The 20,176-nt window shown below is 39.0% G+C and overlaps 1 protein-coding gene and 1 long non-coding RNA gene across 3 annotated transcripts in view; one reads left to right on the top strand and one right to left on the bottom strand.

Moving 5' to 3' along the window:
* The window catches only part of LOC149524161 (uncharacterized), a 44,318-nt gene extending 37,616 nt beyond the window's left edge, over positions 1 to 6,702 (bottom strand). The window contains exons 1-2 of the mRNA XM_089779304.1: positions 6,645 to 6,702; positions 2,973 to 5,540 (exon numbers count right to left, since the gene is read on the bottom strand). Of these exons, the coding sequence (XP_089635430.1) occupies positions 2,973 to 5,540; positions 6,645 to 6,702 (2,626 nt within the window). The remainder of the gene's footprint in view (positions 1 to 2,972; positions 5,541 to 6,644) is intronic.
* Positions 1 to 20,089, top strand: part of LOC102459455 (uncharacterized) — a 77,515-nt gene extending 57,426 nt beyond the window's left edge. For both annotated transcript variants that reach the window (XR_016349897.1, XR_003088001.3), the window contains 3 exons: positions 9,405 to 9,549; positions 15,969 to 16,014; positions 18,675 to 20,089. This is a non-coding gene — a long non-coding RNA (uncharacterized LOC102459455). The remainder of the gene's footprint in view (positions 1 to 9,404; positions 9,550 to 15,968; positions 16,015 to 18,674) is intronic.
* Positions 20,090 to 20,176: the final 87 nt, after the last annotated feature.

The raw sequence follows: 20,176 nt of genomic DNA, 5'->3' as shown, positions 1-20,176 counted from the left end.
CTGAAAACTATTCAAATTAAGGATGCTTTGTGTAGCATATTTTAAATATAATGTGATTTGGAATGCTGATACTCAGTGTATTTTGTTAGAGCTATCATTTCATGTCAACATTTTACACAGAAAGGGGCTGATTTGACATTCCTGAACTGATCAGGTTTTGCTTGGGTTGTTGAATCAAATCAAAATGCATAATATATCTATTTCTGTCTGAACCACTGTGGTATGTCACGTCAGCTGTACTACATGTGCTTCATGCCTCCATTCTCTTTTATGGAGGGTCTCCCTGGCCCGACTACATATTTTATGATTAATTGAAATCACCAGTATCCCATGATGCATCCTCCTCAGTCAGAGAGTAGACTACACTGCATGATAATGTAGTCTAATCAGAGATCCCACCACAGAGGGAGAATAGGGGCATGACGTACCATGATATTGAGGTAGGTAGACACAGATTAATCTTCAATTGACCCAAAATATAATGTTTTGATTTGGTTTACAAAACAAAATGTTTCTATTTGACTCAACCCGATCTGAAACAAAATATTTTCTTTAGATTTTTCAACAGAATTTCTGGAGGGAGAGAAGGAGATAAAGTATTTTCCTACAGAAAATTTTGATTTTGCACAAACCACAATTTTAATTTAAAAAAAAATTGATGGAAAATTCACAAACAGCTTTAATATTTATACTGTAAAAAAGGTACACCTTGATTTTCATGTACAGTGTGAGTGCTGAATGACTACATATTAATATTGAACTGAAACATAAACAAGGATATTTCCTCATAATCTGACTTTATTATAGACAGCCACTGTTGCACATGCTACTCTTAGTGCTTATTATAACACTGGGCAGTGGTATCTTTTCCACGTTGTGGTGATACAAAACTAGATGGTGGTGGGTTTTTTTTTTTTTACACCTTTGAAGGCCGCTGTGGCTTTAAGAACAAATACGGTAGCACACTTATTCAAAGATTTGCCACAAAACATGGAACAGCTAGTTCCCATGTTTCAATGGTGAACTATAAATAAAATCCTGTTGCTATTAGGAAAAGTAAGGGATACTATTCCTCAAAAAAAGAAAGAAAAGGCTATGTATTTTAGGCCATTTGAAAGGACTTTTAGGGTACGTCTATACAGCGGTGCTATTTCAGGATATATCTGGTATCCCAAAATAACATTTTCTGCTCGTTATTTCGAAATGCAATCAAAATAATGGACTTGTTATTACAACATCCCAGTAAATCTCGCTCCATGAGGATTAAGGGACTTGTCAGAATAGTGGTCTATTTCAAAATTTGGTGCTGTGTAGACTGCGCCAAATTTCAAAATAAACGGTCTTGAAATAAGCTCAAAATAAGATACATAATATGTGTAGCTCAAATTGTGCAGCTTATTACAAGCTAGCACTACTGTATAGATGCACCCTTAAAAACTGAATTTGTGGTCCTGAGGTGATCTGGTCCTTTATGTTTCTGAGGCACTATTTCAAACAGATTTGGGAGAGGGCAAAATTGTGTCAGCATATAGAACATTACATTGTATTCTGCAAAGTTGGGAAAGTGGATAGGAGGGTAGAGAAGACATACTGGAACATATAAGCCCATGAAAAGTTAAGGAAGGGGCAACTGCTCTTTTCCCCTTAGTAAATGATGCTCCTGATATGTTTATACCATACAAATGTATGGTAAGTCACTATCAAATATTTTTGTTAAAAAGAACTATGGTTCCACTTAAGTCCCCCCCTACAAACTATTACACTTTCTTGACAAAATTTTACACCTTTAGAATTCCTTCTGAAATGTTAATAATGTCTGAAAATGAATGATTAAGGGATCTAATCAATGTAACACATCACTACTATCGCCTCACTGATTTACCCAGCTCTGGGTAAATCATTTTTGGTCCCCTTCTTTGTTTTGATCTGTGATGGAATGGTAATTTTATATAGGGCTCTACTTTCAATGGTGCACTGCACTGGCCAAATTTTGCTCCCATTTAAGTGAATGGTAAAACTCTCATTGGCTTATATCTGTCCTTAAGTTAACCATTATTTCAATGGGTGCAGAGTTAGGCCAATGCTGAACGTTTTGAAAATCTCATTTTATGTGTGTAAAGTAATATATCTAGAAAATGTTAAGCTAGAATTAAGGAGGGATCATGATAACCATGTTGGAAATTAGAAAATTAAAAAAAAAATTCAATTGAATTTCCTAAGGATGATCTATATATAGAAGATAACTCAAACTGTTAAATAAGGGACTAGATAACTGAGTCTTTTTACACTGCTTATTATATTTTACAATTTACCCAGATATTCTTATGGGATATATAGATGGGAGAAAAGAAGGCAAATAGGAAATTTCAGAACAGCTTACAGCATATGGTTAGCATATATGTCTCTGTAAGGGCCAGTTTTCTCAGATAAGTAGAAAGAGACAAAATGTAAGTAAAATAATTTGATTAAGGTCATCTAACATGCTGAAGACTCAGCCAGGATTAGAACCAGGATGTACCTGGCTTTCAGTCTTTTGCTGAGGTCACTAGACCACATGTACTATTAAACATGCTTATGTGGTTTCTAAATACAGTACAGAGCTCTGAACACATGTCTCATGACACCTATATTAATCCTGCTCAGGCATCTATGTTACTCACTGGGGGATCACATTGGTGTGTTGTTAGGATATGTCAAACTCTATGTAGCAAAGCTGTTTTAAAGTGTTCTTTTGCTAAAAAAGAACTGGCTTGTCTGTTTCTTCAGAGAAGGGAGTGATGAACAGAGTATAAATAGCTAAACATACTACCAGGAAGATGACACAATGAGGATAAGAAGCAGGATGATCCTTGGGTATTCCACTTCTGTTTTTTCCAATCTATAATTCATCAAAGCACAAAGGGCCAAGCCATTCCCAAATATGCAGCTTATGCAAAACTATTAACAAATACAGACAGTTCTGGAATGCCTACCTTTTTTACTAATCTGCTTTCTGGGTGACATTGGTGTGTCTGTATTCTGGCAACAATTCTGTGTCTCACATTTTTTCTCAGTTTCTTCAGAGCTGGATTTAACTAACTGCTCTATTGGACATGCTACAGGCTCTGTTCTTGAATGATCAGATAATTGGCTTATCTCTTGTTCACTGCAAAGGTTCTCATTTGTTTCTTTGGTAAATGTGCTCTCGGTGAAAACTTTCTTATCTTTGGGACTCATTGAGGAGCTGGACATTGAGGTAATCTGTGTGGAATCATCATGGAAATTGGCTTCATCCGTAAAATTGCTGGATATGTCCCGGATCTCAGAAAAGTTCTGTAATTCATTATCTATATCTGACTCTTCAGTATCCAACAAAGGGGACATACATGATTTTTCTCGTATGCTGTAGGGTAACTTAGGCTCATTTTTTATCTCAGAGCCAAAGGAATCAGCCATCCCCTTACTGTCACTTTGAATGATGAGCCTTCGTTCTCGCTCTCCAGTTATTACAGTCATCACTGATCCTTTCCGTTTCTTTATTGCTACCTCAGGCTCTGGAGTACCTGGATGAGCATACTGACTTGACTGTAGTGCTGAATATTGGCTTTGGACATAGTCTATGCCTACTGTATTAGCTATGCTTTTGTCACTAGCCTGGTCATTTGAAGGGCTTCTTGAAGGAGAAGAGATTGGAATTATCAGGGCTTTATGCTGTATTTCACTATGGTCTTGTCCATCAAAATGATGGTCACTCTCTAGTGTCTCCTCATCAAAACCACTTTCTGTAAACTCAGTGTGTTTATCATATACAGCAAAGTTCTGCAGAGGCTCTGAGTATCTATGCTCCAGTTTCTGTTCTACATTAGAATTAATGCTGGAATTGAAAGTTTCCACTAATGTCTCTTCCATTTCTTTAGGGTCCCCCATATAGTCTGCATAGTGAGTCAAGAAGAAAGCATCATCTATACTTCCTTCAGGCTCTGAATGGTAAATGGTCATGTCATGATTGAAGGAGGTGAAGGCATACTGATAAGATTTGAGAGCTCGCAGACTGCTGAATGATGTGAAGCTGGAACATTTACAAAGTTCTGTACAGCTAGTATGAGTCTGAGTATTCTTGCTGTAAACATCTATTGCTTTGGCCTGCTTGGGCAGTACTTTTAAGGATAAAGATGGCAATGAATAAAAGCCAGAGTCTCTTCTGAGGTGAACTGGTGACAATACATCAACGGTGGTATCTGGAAAAGACTTTCTTCTAACTGCTTTTGGCTCCGGATATGAAGCTAACGTAGTATTCTTTATGTCAACAAGACTGTGGTTTCTTATTTGCCCTGCTTCATTGGTCTCATCTATAGGTTTCTGACCAAAGCTTTTTTCACTTGATCCATTAGTATCTAAAGGGCAATCACTATTATAACTAAATTCTGAGAAGATTATCTTGTCTTTACAGCTGTCTTCTTTTTCACTGGCAAAATCCTGAGTCCCAGTTTCCTCCAGTTTACAGATATGAGTTCCTTCCTCCCAAACTGGTAAGGCCGTAGGAAAGGTGTCAGGTTCCTTTCTGTCACTGATTGGGAGCAAGGATGCAACCTCTGCAGGGGTAGCTAAACATATTTCTTTGCTGTCAGCAAACTCTTCAGGTGGAGGAAGAAGAAGATACCAGTCTGTATATGTATCGTTTGTAAAAGACTCTTCCTTTTCATGAAGGCTAAAATCTGACTCATAATCCGTGCTGCAAGATACCTCTGTTACAGAATAGTCTGTATCACTGGAATAAGTGTTTGAATATTTCTTGCTGCAAGTTCTGTCATGGGTCTGTGTGTGCTTACCTGATTCTATATGAATTATTGGATTTTGCTTTCTATTGTAGTATTTCACTTTAATTTCCGTTCCTACAATGCTTACTTTCAGTATGATGTTCTTGTTGCTGGCAATTTGTATTTTGTGCTTAGAGGATGCCTTGTAATTCTCATTGTCATCTACAGAATGATCATTTGATAGACCTTGGTGCTTATGACATGTAGAAGAGTGACTTTTCTGATATTGCTTGTTGCGATAGCACTTTCTGTTCTTTTGACTTTTCTCAATTACAAAGCTTGTACCAGAATCAAATAATGATCCCTTCTTCATTTCTACTTTCATATTAAAACCACCACATTTTAATTCTGCAGTAGTTACTTCACTAGCTGAATCACAGGACTCTGGAGAACTTGGGTTGTGCTTCAATGTAATTTTTCCTTTTGGTAAGGCTTCTGATTCATCAAAAGTGAATGCAGCTAGGACTTCTTCCTGCTGATGAGAGAATGTCAGTGGAGAGCAATCTTTTTCCTTCCCACCTTCTTTTTCACTGTCATCTGTATATTCTTGTTCTTTATCTTCACATGCACCTGAGTTATTCTGTTGCTCATTCTTTGGTGCACAAGAATCATCTCTCCTATTTCTTTCAGACTGCTCCGTATCTACTGGCTCAGAGAAGTTAGCTTCTACTGCGTCCTCATCTGCTTTATTTGTAAGGCCTTTTACATTTTGCTGGCATTTACAAATGGCTGGCAAATGTTCATCTAAATGGAAAAAAGGATGAAAGGCTTTTGTAAAGATCTATGTAAGCAGCATCTTAGTCTTACAGTGTTTTTCATACTCAGTACTTATGTCACCGAAGGGTAATACTTTAGAAATCCATACATATCATAAGAATTGACCTATTTTTCTTCTTTTTAGTATCAATCTACTACACATTTAATGTAAATGCAAATTATTTGTTTTGTACTGTAAAACCAAGTAAGCAGTCTCTCTCACACCAAGAATCAGCCTACCCATCTGGAATTAGTAACAACCACTCATTTTTATCCTTAAAATGCTCACACATGAGATTTTACACAGTACAAATGTACTATGGCATAATGTGTTCATTTAGAAAGATCTATTTTTCTTTCTCTTGTCCCCTAGGATATTTGTTCCTCTCCTGAGCACACATGGAACAATCAATAGCTTATTGAATGTGCAATTTTGGATACATTATATGAGAGCTGTACTTATTATAATCCTTTTACAGATGAGCAAACAAGGAGATTAATTAATTTAACCAAGGTCACACAGAAAGCCAGTGCCCAGGCATCATAATATGCTATCAGACAACACTGTTTCCCAATGGGAGTTGTACTGTGCAAGATTTCATTTGTAAATTATATGAAAATACATCTGCTTTGAGCCCTTTTTGAATAGTCTTTAAATAACAGAGAACAATAGATTATAGTAACATCTATTACATTAGGATTAGTTCATATGTTATGCTTTATATACTTTCAGAAATATTATTTTCATTTGTGTCCATATTATAATTTCTCCACATAATAAATCTGAAGTAAATTTGGAACATTTAAACACCACCTTTGACTGCACATTTGCAGAAAGAGAGAAGATACAGTCCAACACCAAGTCTCAGGAAGCTATCATCTCTGTTTATTTAATAACGATGATTTGGCATGAGCATAAAACAAATAGCCCTCGCAGGAAATAGCTTTAGGGATCTTAGATGCATTGATCTCAGTCTTTAATCTTGTTTTAATTATGCTACTATAAATCAAGTATTTCTAGAAAATCTCTAGAAAATGATCAGCTCGGATGCTTGTGCTATATATTCAAACTAACTATTTCAGTGAACTTACATTCTCTGGCATCTGAGCTTTTTCTGCCCTTGCAGCTTTTTCTTCTCTTTCTGCTCATTTCTGAGACCTGAGGACATCCAGATTTTACTCTCCTGCGTGGGGAAGAAAAAACATTGAATCATAAAAATTATTCCCTCTGTAACTGCAAGGTTGCTTTCTTTTCTATTATGGCTTCTCTTCTTGAGTCCAGTAGGACTACAGATTGGAATTCTGAATTGGAAATTGGAGCTTGAGCTTCTAGTTGTTTTGCTTCATGATTCAGGGACAGATTTTCTAATCTGTTTAGATACCAAGATTGCAGATAGGGTCTAGTGAGATTTTCAGAGGCACGGTCCCAATCTGGTAGCTGGTTCTTCCCATGCTTTAGGATGTGGGGTGGTCACTCAGCATTGTGGGGATGCAATGGAGGTGAGAGGCTTGTGCCAAAGCTCCATTCACTCTTTGCTCTTTTGTATTGGAGTGGGCTGCTCTCCCACCAGGGCGGTTACCTACAGTGTGGGTAATCCATGCAAGGGACTAAGAGAAGAACTTATACAATGTAGTTGTTAGTCCTTTTGGACACACACAGGGAAATGATACAAAGACAAAATCACTTTATCATCTGAACATTTTTCACAAAGCAGTAATTCCATATCTGACCTCATCCTCAAAGGAAACCTGCACAGCCCTTTCAAAAACACAGCCTATTAACTCTGTTAGGCACTAAAAATCATGAACTGAACAGAGAAACAGGATTCAATAGCTAACTACGGGGCTGTGCTCTCTGCTCACTATGCTTGCCTACCCTCTCCTCCCTCCCTCCCGGCTGCTCTCACTTTGCTGAGAGAGGCTGATGATGTGATGACATCATTCTGTCACTCAGCAGGAACATTGTGTTATCCAGAAGAAAAAACTTTTATATATATATAGAAAGATTACAACAAAGTGTAACACACCCCACCCATCCCTTCTTTCTGTCATATGACTGCACATGTGTTAATGGGTCACTCTACCTTTAGAATATATTCTAACTATACTTTTCATTGTGTTGTGATGATAGGAGTACCTTTCCCAGACCTGAAAAAGAGCTCTATGAGGCTCCAAAGCTTGTCTCCCTCTCTCTCTCTCTCTTACCAACAGATGTTGGTCTAATTAGAAGAGATGGTATTTTGCCCACTGTCTCTCTCTGACCACCTTGTGTTGTCACATAAGTCACATTAAAAACCCCTGTGAGAAGCAGTGCCTATCTTCCCATAGGTACTTCTCCTGAAGCCCTCAAAGATACGTTGGCTATGTCGATACTGGCAATTGAATGAGGTGTTAAAGTGACTTCTCCCAAAAGCAGTGGTGACTGCTGGGAAGGGACACAAGGGGGGGGCACTGGCCATGTAACTTCCCCCCAGGTGACTCCTCCTTGTGACACCCCTAGCCTGGGGGAGGGTCCGCCTCTTCCTGCCCTTGCCAGGCCCTCACTCCACCCTTTTCCCCAAACACTTTCTCTGCCCCCTCCCCACTTCTGCTTCATGCCCACTCCACCTCTTCTTCCCAATGTGATGTGGCTTGGGAGATTAGCAGGGGCCAAGCACTGGCCACAGGGGTCAGACTCCTTCTGCACTCACCAGCAGCAGTGGGAAGCAGCCTCAGACAGCACCTCTACCTTCCGCGCCACCAGTGTGTGTGGGGTTCCTTCCCTCAAACAACATGGCTGAGAGCTGGGGAAGCAGGGAGGTCTAGAGCCTGATCGCTCTGCTTCCTGCTGCTGCTGGTGAGCACAGGGAAAGGCTGACACATACTGCCGGTGTCAGGCCCTCCCAAGCACAGGATGTAGGGTAGTTGCCCTCATTTGGGATGGCTCTGCCAGATGCTGGCCTCTTATCCCCTTTGGTATTGGAGGGCACGTGACCTTTCGTATCCCCACCCCATGAATTACCCTTCCCAAAAGACAAAGATTTGCCAACAATAAGCACTGTAGTGAACAGTACTTTGTTGGCAGGGGAGCACTCATCAGAGATGGAACTTTTTTGTGGTCAAAAGAGATGACAAGCAGCAGCTACTCTACGTGACTTTTAGTGACATGGCTGTTGAGACACAGTTGTGTTGCTAAAAACTGCATAGTGTACACAGTACCTTTGTCTGCATGTTATAAACCGTTGTGTACATTAACAGTACCCAATAAATACAGTTATCAACAATTAAAAGTCTATACTATTTAATATGACCGTGTAAATTGCCAGTATTGCTGCTGGTGCTTCCACTACCTAGGAACCATTGTTTAGAGGGTTTAGGTTTATACACTGGATTAGCAAAAGTATTGGTTAAAAACATGAGATTGTCAGGTCAAGTACTGATGTTAGCACTGGAATGCAATATTTGATGATGCAAGCTGAGTTTGAGAAAGTAGCTGTGTAGTGAATATATTGCTCTCTGATAGGGCATGTCAGCCAGGTCACTTGTTTGATATGCTAAAGTAAATATTGCTCTTTTTTTTAAAGAACATTTTACCAGACAAGGAGAACATGTTCTGTAGTTTAAAAAAAAAAGGCAGAATAAGAACGGCGTGCACAAATATAGAAACACCTCTCCTGATGTACAAACTGCTAAATGTAAGACCAGATTTGAAGCTAAGGTTAGTTTGGCAAGTCAAACAAAGGAGAGGGTGGCTAAGAGATCATCGATGGTGCAGCTCTATTACAAAGTAGTGCAGCTCCATTAGAAGTTTCATTTGTGAGGTCCTTACAGTTTTTTTTATTGTTGAAGTATTTTCTAAATCTTTCTCTACAGGAAGTGTCACCATCTGGGTGTAAGAAGCAGCAGCATAATTCAACAAATCTCACTACAGGCTGAAACTCCATAATCCAGACTTCCTTAGCTCAGCAACATCCCAGGTCCAGCATTGTTGGGGTGACCTCATGGGAGCACTCACAGGGTAAGCTGGCGGGCTGGGGTCAGGACTGTTGCCAGACTAGGGGAGGCCGAGAGAGCAGAGCTCTGTGTGGCAGCAAAGCTGTTGGGCAGAGTGACAAGTTCGCAGTCACCAGGAGTAGGGCAACAGCCAGCAGAGCACCTGGGGGGACTGTGGAGCCGTCAGGCAGAGCACGGAGTCCTGGGTGGCAACAGGACCCCTTGGGCAGTAATGGAGACTCAGATGACAGCCAGGCCCCTCTCAGGGGAGAGCCCCGGGCAGCAGCAGAGCAGTTGGGAGCACAGAGCCCTGGGCAGCAGTGGAGCCGCAGGGGGAAAAGCAGAGCTCCTTGCCACTGAGGGGAGAGCAGGAGGCTGAGAAGAAGAGTGGAGTTCCCAGAGCATTGACCTCCCGATCTGGCAAATTCTCTGGTTTGGGACTAGTCAAGTGCCAAGGGTGCCAGACCAGGGAGGTTCAACCTGAATTAGGGAGGCAGTGTGGCCAAGTCTATAGTGCACTCTGGTGACCTGGATTCTGTCCTGAGCTATTTTTTAAGCTTCATAATACAAAAGTGGTACCAGCCAGCAGAGATTGTCATGGTTTGGCTTAAAGGCAATTCTAATATGAAGCTAGAGATTTTGACTTGTGCTCTAAGGGTACGGTCTGGGTCTGGGTGGTCCAGATGGTTAAAACTGGTTTGGTGGAGTCTTTCTTTAACAAGGAAAGCTGGATGGTGTGATTTACTCAGGGTGATTGGCTACAGCTACTCATGTGTGGTAAAGACTATCCTTGTTTATTAATTTACATTTGTGCATTGTTATTTATTAATGTTGCAGACTCTGTGCAATTAGTCACTCTGTTCGATTGCCTAGGTCAGAAAACAATTGGCAAATAAATCCTAAAAGGCACACACGTGATCCAAAAATGTTGATGTTTTTACTACTTCCCCTGATACTATTTATCCCCTCAGGTTCTCTGCTTCACATAGCACAGGTCTTTTGGTTGCAGTGATGTTAGCATCTTTACCTTCACAGCTTTTTCCACTGTGTTCCTTCTCAAATGTTGTTTTCCCCTTACAGTACAAGTCTACCTACTTGGTTTTTTTAGTTCCACGTCGTAGATTGGTAGTGAGAATTAGGAATCTTACCACCTATAATCCTTAGTCACATGAGCAGTCCCATTGATTGCAGTAAAGATTACTTGAATGAATAAGGATTGCAAGATAAGACTCTTAACCAGGACTCAATTCTGTACACTGCTGTGACCTTCCTGTGAGAAGCTGAGCATTGACAACTCTCATCATCTTAAATGGGTGGTAAGGGTGCACAGGAGTTTGCAGGAATGAGCCCGAGCTCTATGTGCTAAGGTTATTCCTGATATAAGCTGCTGCACTCTGGCTGGCTCAGAATAAGTGACCAGTATTTATATCTCCTTAACTAACAGACGTGAGTGGCAGATTATCCCCATCCATAAAGCTAATTAAAGCTTCTGTCTATAGCTTTGTTGTGAGCACCATAGTTCCTATTTCTAATAATGGACAATATATTTCAGTACTTCTTACATGCCTTGATATTAACTCTTTGAGACCAAAAAGCTGCCTTAACAACATGCCTTTTTTTAGATCCCACTGTTCTCTGTTAGGTGTGAATGGCTGTAAGGAAAAAAAAATTCTTTAACTCATAGTAGGGATTCAAATGTCGGGCTGTGGAACAGAGTTAAATATATTTTATTATTTTTCTAAAACACTTGATTGTTTTTAAGAAAGCAGTAAATATTAAAAACATGCAGTGAAGTGACATTACAATAATGGACATTGGCCAGAAAGGGCAAATAGAGCAAGAACATTAAAGACAAATATGGAGAAACAAAGTATATAACTGAAGAAGAAACAATGAATCTGAATTAATTTATTTTCTTTTCATATCAGACACACTTTGTAAATGTTTGGCATTCTTTCAGCATAAAAATGATCTGCAAAGTAGTGTTCATTCTTTTTAGTAATTAATTATTGTAGGTTTAAATGACATAACTCTAGCTATAATACACACAATGTTACATTGAGCAGTCCTATTCAATCTTGCAGCTAAACATTTTCACACTCCAGAAACATATAATGCTTTACACAATAGTCAGCTCTCCTAGCTACCCAAAATGTCATTGCTAAAATAATTGGCCTCTTGTCCTTCCTTCCTCCCCCATATGACTCTCTTACCAGGTTTTAAATAATTTCCTGTCTTCAAATTCAATATCATTTTCTTCACACTCAAGGCCCTACATAAACATATCCCTACCTACTGCTCTTTCTTATTGCCTTGCATTACCTCTCTCACTCCCTAAGTTCTTCAATATCCTCTCTCTACTGCTGTGTTCATCTCCTTCTTCAACGTGTTTTTGCTCCTTGTATCATGTTGCTACTTGCCAGCTATGTTTAGAACAGTCTGTGTCTGCTTATTTTCCAAATATTCTCTCTCCTGCCTTCTTTGAAGTAATTTTTAAAATCCATTTGTTTCTGAATACTTCCTATTTTGCTCTCCCCACCCGAAATCTGTTGATCTCTACACCCATTTTTGTTTTGTTGCATCTTATCTATGTTCTAATTTAAACTCTTTGTGGTACAGAGAGGATCTTGTCCTTCAATTTGTCAATGTGAAGCTTACAGATAACTCTAATGAAGGTCCAATCTTTTCATCAAATTATGTAGGCAGAGAGACTCCTATCTTGCTACCTTTCATATTTTATATGACTCATTCCGCACTGCCTCTTACTCTAGGAATGCCCTTCCACTAAACCGTTCCACTGTTGACTGTCAGCTCAGTTTGATTACTCCTTAATATGCATTTCTGTAGTATAACCTGTAAAAAGAATTTTTTATGTTAAACACACAACCTCACAAACATAAGAAAAAACACATGAACTGCCATGACATGTGTGCCTCAGTTAAGTATTTTTTTTTATCTCCTGCTTCTACTGATCTATATTTTATTCTCACTTTATTCTCAGGAAGAGACGAGACTTGTCTTTCTTTAAAATATCTTCAGTAGAGTGCCTAGCAGACAAAGCTTCTGTCGACAAAGAGCGTCTACACTACATTCAGTTCTGTCAACAAAGCAAGCTGCTTTGTCGACATGGCAGTGTAGACGCAAGGACAGTTTACATGCAATAACACTTTCTGTCGACAGAACTCTGTCAACAGAAGGCGTTATGCCTCATAAAATGAGGTTTACTAACGTCGACAAAACAGAACTCAGCAGTAGTGTAGACGCAGGTATAGTTTTGTCGACAAAAGCCCACTTTTGTCGACAAAACTCTGTAGTCTAGACACACCCTGAGAATTAGAAGTAATTTAAATACAGACAAAATTTAAAATTATACCTGGGCTATCAACGGGGGCTGTGGAAAGAAAATGGAATTTACCCCTCCCCCTTTTCTTTTAAGGAAGGAAAGAGAAATCCTAGGACTCTGAAGGTATATCTATCTACACAGCAGCATTATTTCAGAATAACTGATGTTATTCTGAAATAATTTGGTGTTTGTCTTCACTACAAGCCTTTATTTTGAAATAATGTCGAGCTGGAGGACTTCTTACTCCAACTCATGGTAACCTTCATTTCACAAGGAGTAAGGGAAGTCACAAGGAGTAAGGGAAGTTGAAGGAAGAGTATTCTTCCTTTGATTTCCTGCTGTGTAGACAACACCAAAAGCCAGATTAAGCTATTTCGATTTAAGCTATGCAAATGACATAGCTGAAGTTGCATAGCTTAATTCAACTTTATCTCTGCTGTATAGATATACCCATACTGTCAACCAGACATGACTCTGCACATCCCAAGTGCTTTAATGACAATGAGGCTGTTCTGTAAAATGGACCACAGACCCAAAACACATTGTGACCTCCTGAGTGTAGTTACTAATATTATAGGTAAAGGATTGTTTGACTTGTTTTATATCTGGTTGGTTTGGTTCAGTTGGTTACTCACTAAAAGCTGCTTTCTATTTGACCTCCAAACTCTCTGTGTCTAGTGTAACCTGGCACTTAGTAAATGTTCATTTTATTTTTTCCTCCAATCATAACATACATACTATTAATCTTAAATCTTTTCTTGATTACACTTACAATTCACAAGTCCCACAGAAAAAAATCTTTGACATGGTTGCAATACTGTCAGTGACAATATTTCTTTGGATGAGAGTCAGGTTGACATTTAGCAAAGATTATTGTGACTATGGAATACACACAAATAACACTGATTCTAAGGGGAAAAGAAGACCAAACAATTTTAGATAAAATGAAAGTTAAAACTCCATCCTGGTAGCTTGCAGCACTACAGTGCCCCGTCCTCAACGCTCTCATTCCCTAAGGCAGAGGGGCTATTACCTTGTGCAGCATCGTCTGCCCATGCAACAGCACGGATATGAATTGGGGTCACTCTCTGGAGTGTATCTGTATGGGATAGGATTCATGAGTGATGATTATGATAGACAGGAGAGGTGTTAAATATTAAAGAGGTCTGCCTGAATTGACTTAGTTCAGGATAGATATGTTAGAAAACACCTGTTTCTTGGTTAAATTGTTTTTATTGGGATTGTTGATAGAGTACCTATCTTCTTGTACAGGAGTAGGGAAACATTCTCTAAAGAGGTAAAATACGCAGAGGGAAGAGTTGACATAACCAGTTTTAGTTAACTATCATATAGTGCACAGTTGGTAAATTAGCAGTTACCGACTTGCAGTGCAACAGGCACTGCTGGTTAAGACATCACAACTCTCTGTTCTACCTGTATCATTCCTTATAGCCACCACTACAGTTGCTCCTTGAATTCTATCCTATGCAGGTATATATTCTTCAGAAGAGTGCTCAAGTACTATTTCAGATGAGTGTAATATAAATAACTGGGCAGATAAAATATTTGTACATAGAATTTAAGTACTAAATAAAAAATCAGATTTAACACAAGGAACCAAAATCTATACTTTAAATATCAAATGTTATTTAGGAAACCTTCATTCACATTTAATTTACAGAATTAAATGACAAACTTCAATGTAACTCATGAAGTTACTCAAATTCCTTAAACTGAACTTTTTTTCTTGTTGTTTTGAATTTTTATAGTATTTCTGTATTTTATAAAAAAAAAAACCAGATGATGTGAAAGAGTTACAACAATTATGTAGCTACAAAATCCACTTCTGACATTAAGGCCAGTTATTTTGAAACAAAAAAGATGTTTATTGAAGCATCTGTCATATGAGCGAAGATTAATTTTTCTTAGCTGTTCACATTCTCCATGTGTTAACACAGAAGCCTCATGAGTAGTTTTGTTTTCTAAGACAATGGACGTGCTGGGTATCTTGTTGGAGTGAAATGTTTCCCTTTGCACTTTTCCCTTCCTGTACTCTTAGTCCAGCTTAGCAATAATAGTATAACTATAGACAGGCATCATTCCAATTACCAAAGGAAAAAGACACCCTTCTTGGCTAAAATAAAATAGGAAGAACAATAAACAACTCACCTGGGTAAAAACTTTATCAACTCTTCAGGAACGTCTGGGTCAATGCAGTTAGTTACATTAAAAATAAAGAGAAGAGACAGAATTCTTCAGCGTGTTGGCCTGCTCTACTTCTTTTGATTTCTATTTCTGTCCCTTAAGCACAGAATCTGATTAGTATATTTAATTCCATGTAGCATCAGGAATGGTCCACCTTTAATCAGCCTCATTGGCCTCCACCTTTTTTCCTTCATATATTTTACAGATTGAAATATAATAATTAGAGATGTTCTTGTTACTAATCAAACTGTTAAGATACTTACATAGCAAATTCTCATACAAAATTCAATTTTGATAGTTATTTGCCAGGTTAAAATGTGCAGCTCAACAAAATTTGTAAACTGAAACTATGAACATTTTCCCCACAGGTTTATATCTGTACAATAATATATTTTAGTTATAAGACATATGCTTAAGGGAAGAGTCCTAGTACGCATCAAATATTTAATTGTATATACAAAAGTCACTTCTGAAGTCTCAGATAATATATGCTGTATTTTTAATGTGAGCTTATTGCTCAGTGTTTCTTCATATATATGTACTATTGCTTTGTTTTTTATTTTTGCACATCTCTAGCATATATGTATTAATGCATTATATGTTTTTAATGGAAAAATGTATTTTATACAGGATAAAAATGAGAAGTAATCAATGTAAAAGTGAATAGGAATGTATGCCCTCAAACAGCCCTCCTACTCTCACATTTCCATGTAATCACAAATGCTTTTCAGTTGCTTTAGTATGAAAGTGGGGGAGGAGGGACTGTGTTTTAAACAAGTGCCAAGGAGGTTTCTTTCATGTATTGAGCCATAGAAATACATCCTTAATCGGATTAAAGCAAAAACAATAAAATAGCATTAGTAGTTCAATAGACAATATTTCTCTCTCTCCATCAGTACTGGTCCAATGAACTGGCATGCTTCACAGGAATACTCCGCTGTGGTAAGTGTATTCTACTGACTGAGACATAACATTAAAATCGATCTAATCTTGGTCAAATTCCAATCTGAGTAATTATATTCTGTCTACTTTAATTCCCCATGCTACATTTCAGTTGCGTACATTCCCAATGTGCTGCAATGCAGCCTTTCATACAAGAGGTGGCAGCATTTCTGTTAGCTGATCCAAGTATATATTTGCCAATAACTATCTTTAAGAATTAAATGAATGTATGTGTGGAGCAGATATTTTTCAAACTAAAATTCAGTTTTACTACCTTCAGATAATCAAATGATACCAACAACAAGAGATTTCATTTAAACTAAGTGGCAGCACAATATAAATGAAGTCATGGCAAACAGCTAGCTAAAATATTCTTTATTTTCCAAAATAACATATCAGCATTATCGTTTCATTACAGGCATATCTGATATATTAAAGAGAGGGGATATAGTGTTTTTGACCTTCCTGAAAGGTACACCTTTGGGAAGAAAAAAAGGGATGTTCATTTACAAGTGGCAGGGAAGAGGGTCAGTTTCACATTTATATAATGTAACTGTTTAAAAAAATGAATGTCCTTATAGGCTACAAATAAAACCAGAGAGTAAATGATTATGAAAACATTATTTTATTTTTCACAATTTACCTTTCATTTTCTTTGGGGAAAGAAATACAAAAACAGTAAGTGACTAGGAAATAAGGGATCTTTCCGGCTCTTTTACAATAGCACATGGAGATTCAAATTTTTCATAGTGTGGTCTGTGTCATAAGAAAGAGAATGTATTGGGATGTCTGCCTATGAACTTCACATTCATTCTATCTCTATGACAACTAACATGAAAAATTATTATTAGCAAAGGGGTATACATCTATATTTTTAGCTGCTTGTGATAAGTGATTTGTCTTTAAAATGTCTACATCTCCTCACTTTACCTCCCCCTCCCATATGTTCGAGTTTCTCCCCTTGTATATCTTTCCCCACTTTTAGTTATCATCCTCCCTCCTGCCCACGCTTACATACATCACTTAGTCCTCCTCTCTACTTCACATGCTGCCCACTATTCCTCTGCTTCCCTCAACATGATGCTACCTGATCATTTCTCTCCACTTTCCTCCATCCCGGGGATGTGCCTCAGGGTGCTCCTTCCCCAGACCTCAACATAGTCCAGCTCCCCACCTACTAGGGGAGGTGAGGTCATATCCCAGCTGTGGCTGGAATGACTTGGACCTGCTATGATCAAGGTATTCCTACCCCTGCTTGAACCCAGCTGCAGTGAGGCAGCCCTCCCGACCTGAACAGGACACCTATCCTGCAGCCTCAGCCCCAGAGTTGCTGTGGCAGAGAAGGGTGCTTCTTTTCCCCTCTCAGGTGCTGCTGTAAGAAGAGGGATTCCCCCACTCCATCGCTGTGGAGCAGCTCCTGCATCCCAAACCCCTTATCTTCAGCCTCACCCCAGATCTCACTCCCCTAGCCAGAGCCATCACACCCATTCACCCCAAACATTTGCCCCAGTGCCGAGCCCCCTCCCATATGCCAAACCCAGTGGCTCCTCCCCTCATGAATTTTATGATGTGCACCAATATGAAGTAGACATGTCAATGTATAGACGACATGTTTAACCAATAAACCTAGACTTATCGCTTAATACTGTTGACTACACACATTCCTCCTTCCCCCTTGCTGCCTCTGCTACAGATCTGCCTACCCTCCCCCCCTGCACGACTGCCTCTGATAGAGAAGCAGCAGCGCAGAGGGTGAAGGTGACAGTATGCGGATTCCACTTGCTCCCTCCTAGAGGTGGTGGTGGTGGGGGAGGAGAGGTGGCCTAAAAGGTAGCAATGCGGTGGAGGGGACAGGGAAGGCTGCCGCAAAGCAATTTCTGTCTGCAGGGAGCTTGAACCCCCCTACAGACAGGGGCTGGTGCCTCCCGGCACAGCTGCCTCTGTATGAGAAGCAGCAGCGTGGGGCAGCAGGAGGGAGCTGGTCTGCTGCCCCGCTCCCAGGGGCTAACAAATAGTTGTATAACTGCTAAAATATGATACGGTTACATGACTATTCAATTACAAGCTATCTAACATCCCTAATATGAAAGTGGTGTGTCACACATCACTTCGATATTGGTGCCCTTATCAGAATTCATTCTGCAGATGGGAAAGATTAGAGGGAACATTTAGCTTGGGTAAGAGTTTTGCATGTTGATGTAGTGTAATCTTGTCTTTGTGCAAAACGGTTTAGAATGGCTATGCCACAAGCACCAATTTCTCCTACCCATCAGGCAGAGGTAATGGTGAAAATAAATGCTGTTTTCATGGACAGATCAATATAAAAGCATGTTGCCATGGGCTCCAAAAGTGGTCTGGTCAGGGTGCGATTTTGTAATGTGTGGGTAAAGGTTCTGGAGACCTTTCAGGAATCTCTTCATGAATAGATGAGTGAAAACAGAGTTGACAGCTATATTGGATTGTAATGAGAGGGCAATCAAGTGTACATGAATGGGATTGATAGCCCCAATCTTTTAAGGTGTAAAGCATAGTCCAAGATGAGTGGTAAAGAAGTGTTCATTGCTTTGATAAGGTCAGAACCTTGTCCATTTTTTATGTTAGTGCAGCAAGTTGTGACACATCTGTCATTCAAGAGGACATTTTTTATTGCCTCTAAACAGGTCACCTCTGAATCATGAAACCAGGGAGAATTCATGCCTCGCCTTCAGCTGTGGATTGGGATGGAGGATTTGACCAATATTCTGAGAGAAGCAGGGTGGACTTGGTTGCAGAGAGATCAGAGTACATAAATATATCAAAATTGTTGTGGCCATGCTGGAGCTATAAGGATGACCCAGACTCAATCCCCTTGCATCTTATGAAGCACTTGAAACAAGAGGGAAAAGGGGGCAAAGCAAAGAGTAGCAGAGCATCCCATGTGAAGAGGAACTCATCTTCCAGAGATATGAGGCTTTGACCTGCTTTTAGGCAGAACTGAGAACATTTGGTATTTTCTAGTGTGGCAAAAAGATTTGTGACTGGCAATCACCAGCAGTTGAATAGGTGGTGTAGGGTTTGTGTAACTAGCCCTGACTTCTGGTCTTGGGAGTATCTCCTGCTCAGTGGGTGTGCTTGGGTGTTCTGGTGTCCAGGTAGGTATGTAAGCTATAGGGCTGGAGCATCAGGGAAGTGAAGTGTCTTAATTGGTGGCCACATCAGTGAAGGTTGGAGGTTTTTGGAGGGTGATTTTTTTTTTTTTTGCTTCTCACTTGTGTAGTCTCCAACTGATTTTTCTGTGGGTCAGTAGCCCCCGACCCAAAAAAGTTTCCCCACTCCTGCCATAAATAAGACAATGTTGAAACCCGTTGCATTAGACATAAATTAATATTTTACTTTATTTAAAATGAAGTTTAGTAAACTAAGAATGAGAAAGTTAAATGCTTAATCTGTCCAATAATTTAAATTAATATTTCCTTTCTTACTGGTTAAATTAAATCATTCTCCCCAGCTGCAGCAATAGCAAAATGGCTTGGGTGTAATTATATAATTAACTTCAAGATTCCATTAGCAGCTGGTGATCTGCAGAAAGGTTTGCATCGAGCCAGGCGGGCCGTGGGCCACAGGCCAAAAAGTTTGAGACCCTCTGCTGTATAGCCTTCCATTTTGAAAGAATTCTTAATTGTCATTAATTTACAATGAAGGCTCAAAATCTGAAACTGTACTATAAATTACTAACATTAAACAAACAACAATAAATTAATATTTTATTTTTCCAAAAGACTGTCATCTCTTCATTACTTTTACAATTGGTATATTTAAGTTAACTAACATTTTTGGTTATACTTTACTTGCATAAGCAGCATTCCTTAATCCCTGAAATTTTAAAACGCTATTTTGTATTTAGATTAAATGTTGTTTTAATTACTGTCTTGTCTAATTTAATTTACTTGATTTCTGAGGTCTGTACACTAATTTGCGCTGACTAAAGAAGCTAATCTGCGATGTCATTTGCTATCTACCAGTCAACAAGTCAGTGACTGCTTATAACAGTATTTTATTTTAAGACTAATATTAGATATAAAACACATTACACATATAGCCTCCATTGAATGTACTGCTAACATGCGATACCTGAAGCTAATAGATGTTCTAGCATTAAATGGTGACATAGCAATAAATTTTA

Source organism: Pelodiscus sinensis, chromosome 6 (assembly GCF_052426305.1).
Source record: "Pelodiscus sinensis isolate ZL-2025 chromosome 6, ASM5242630v1, whole genome shotgun sequence".
In the NCBI taxonomy this organism is placed as follows: Eukaryota; Metazoa; Chordata; order Testudines; family Trionychidae; genus Pelodiscus; species Pelodiscus sinensis.
Note: the sequence above shows the minus strand (reverse complement) of the source record. Positions and strands in the feature narration are given on the sequence as shown.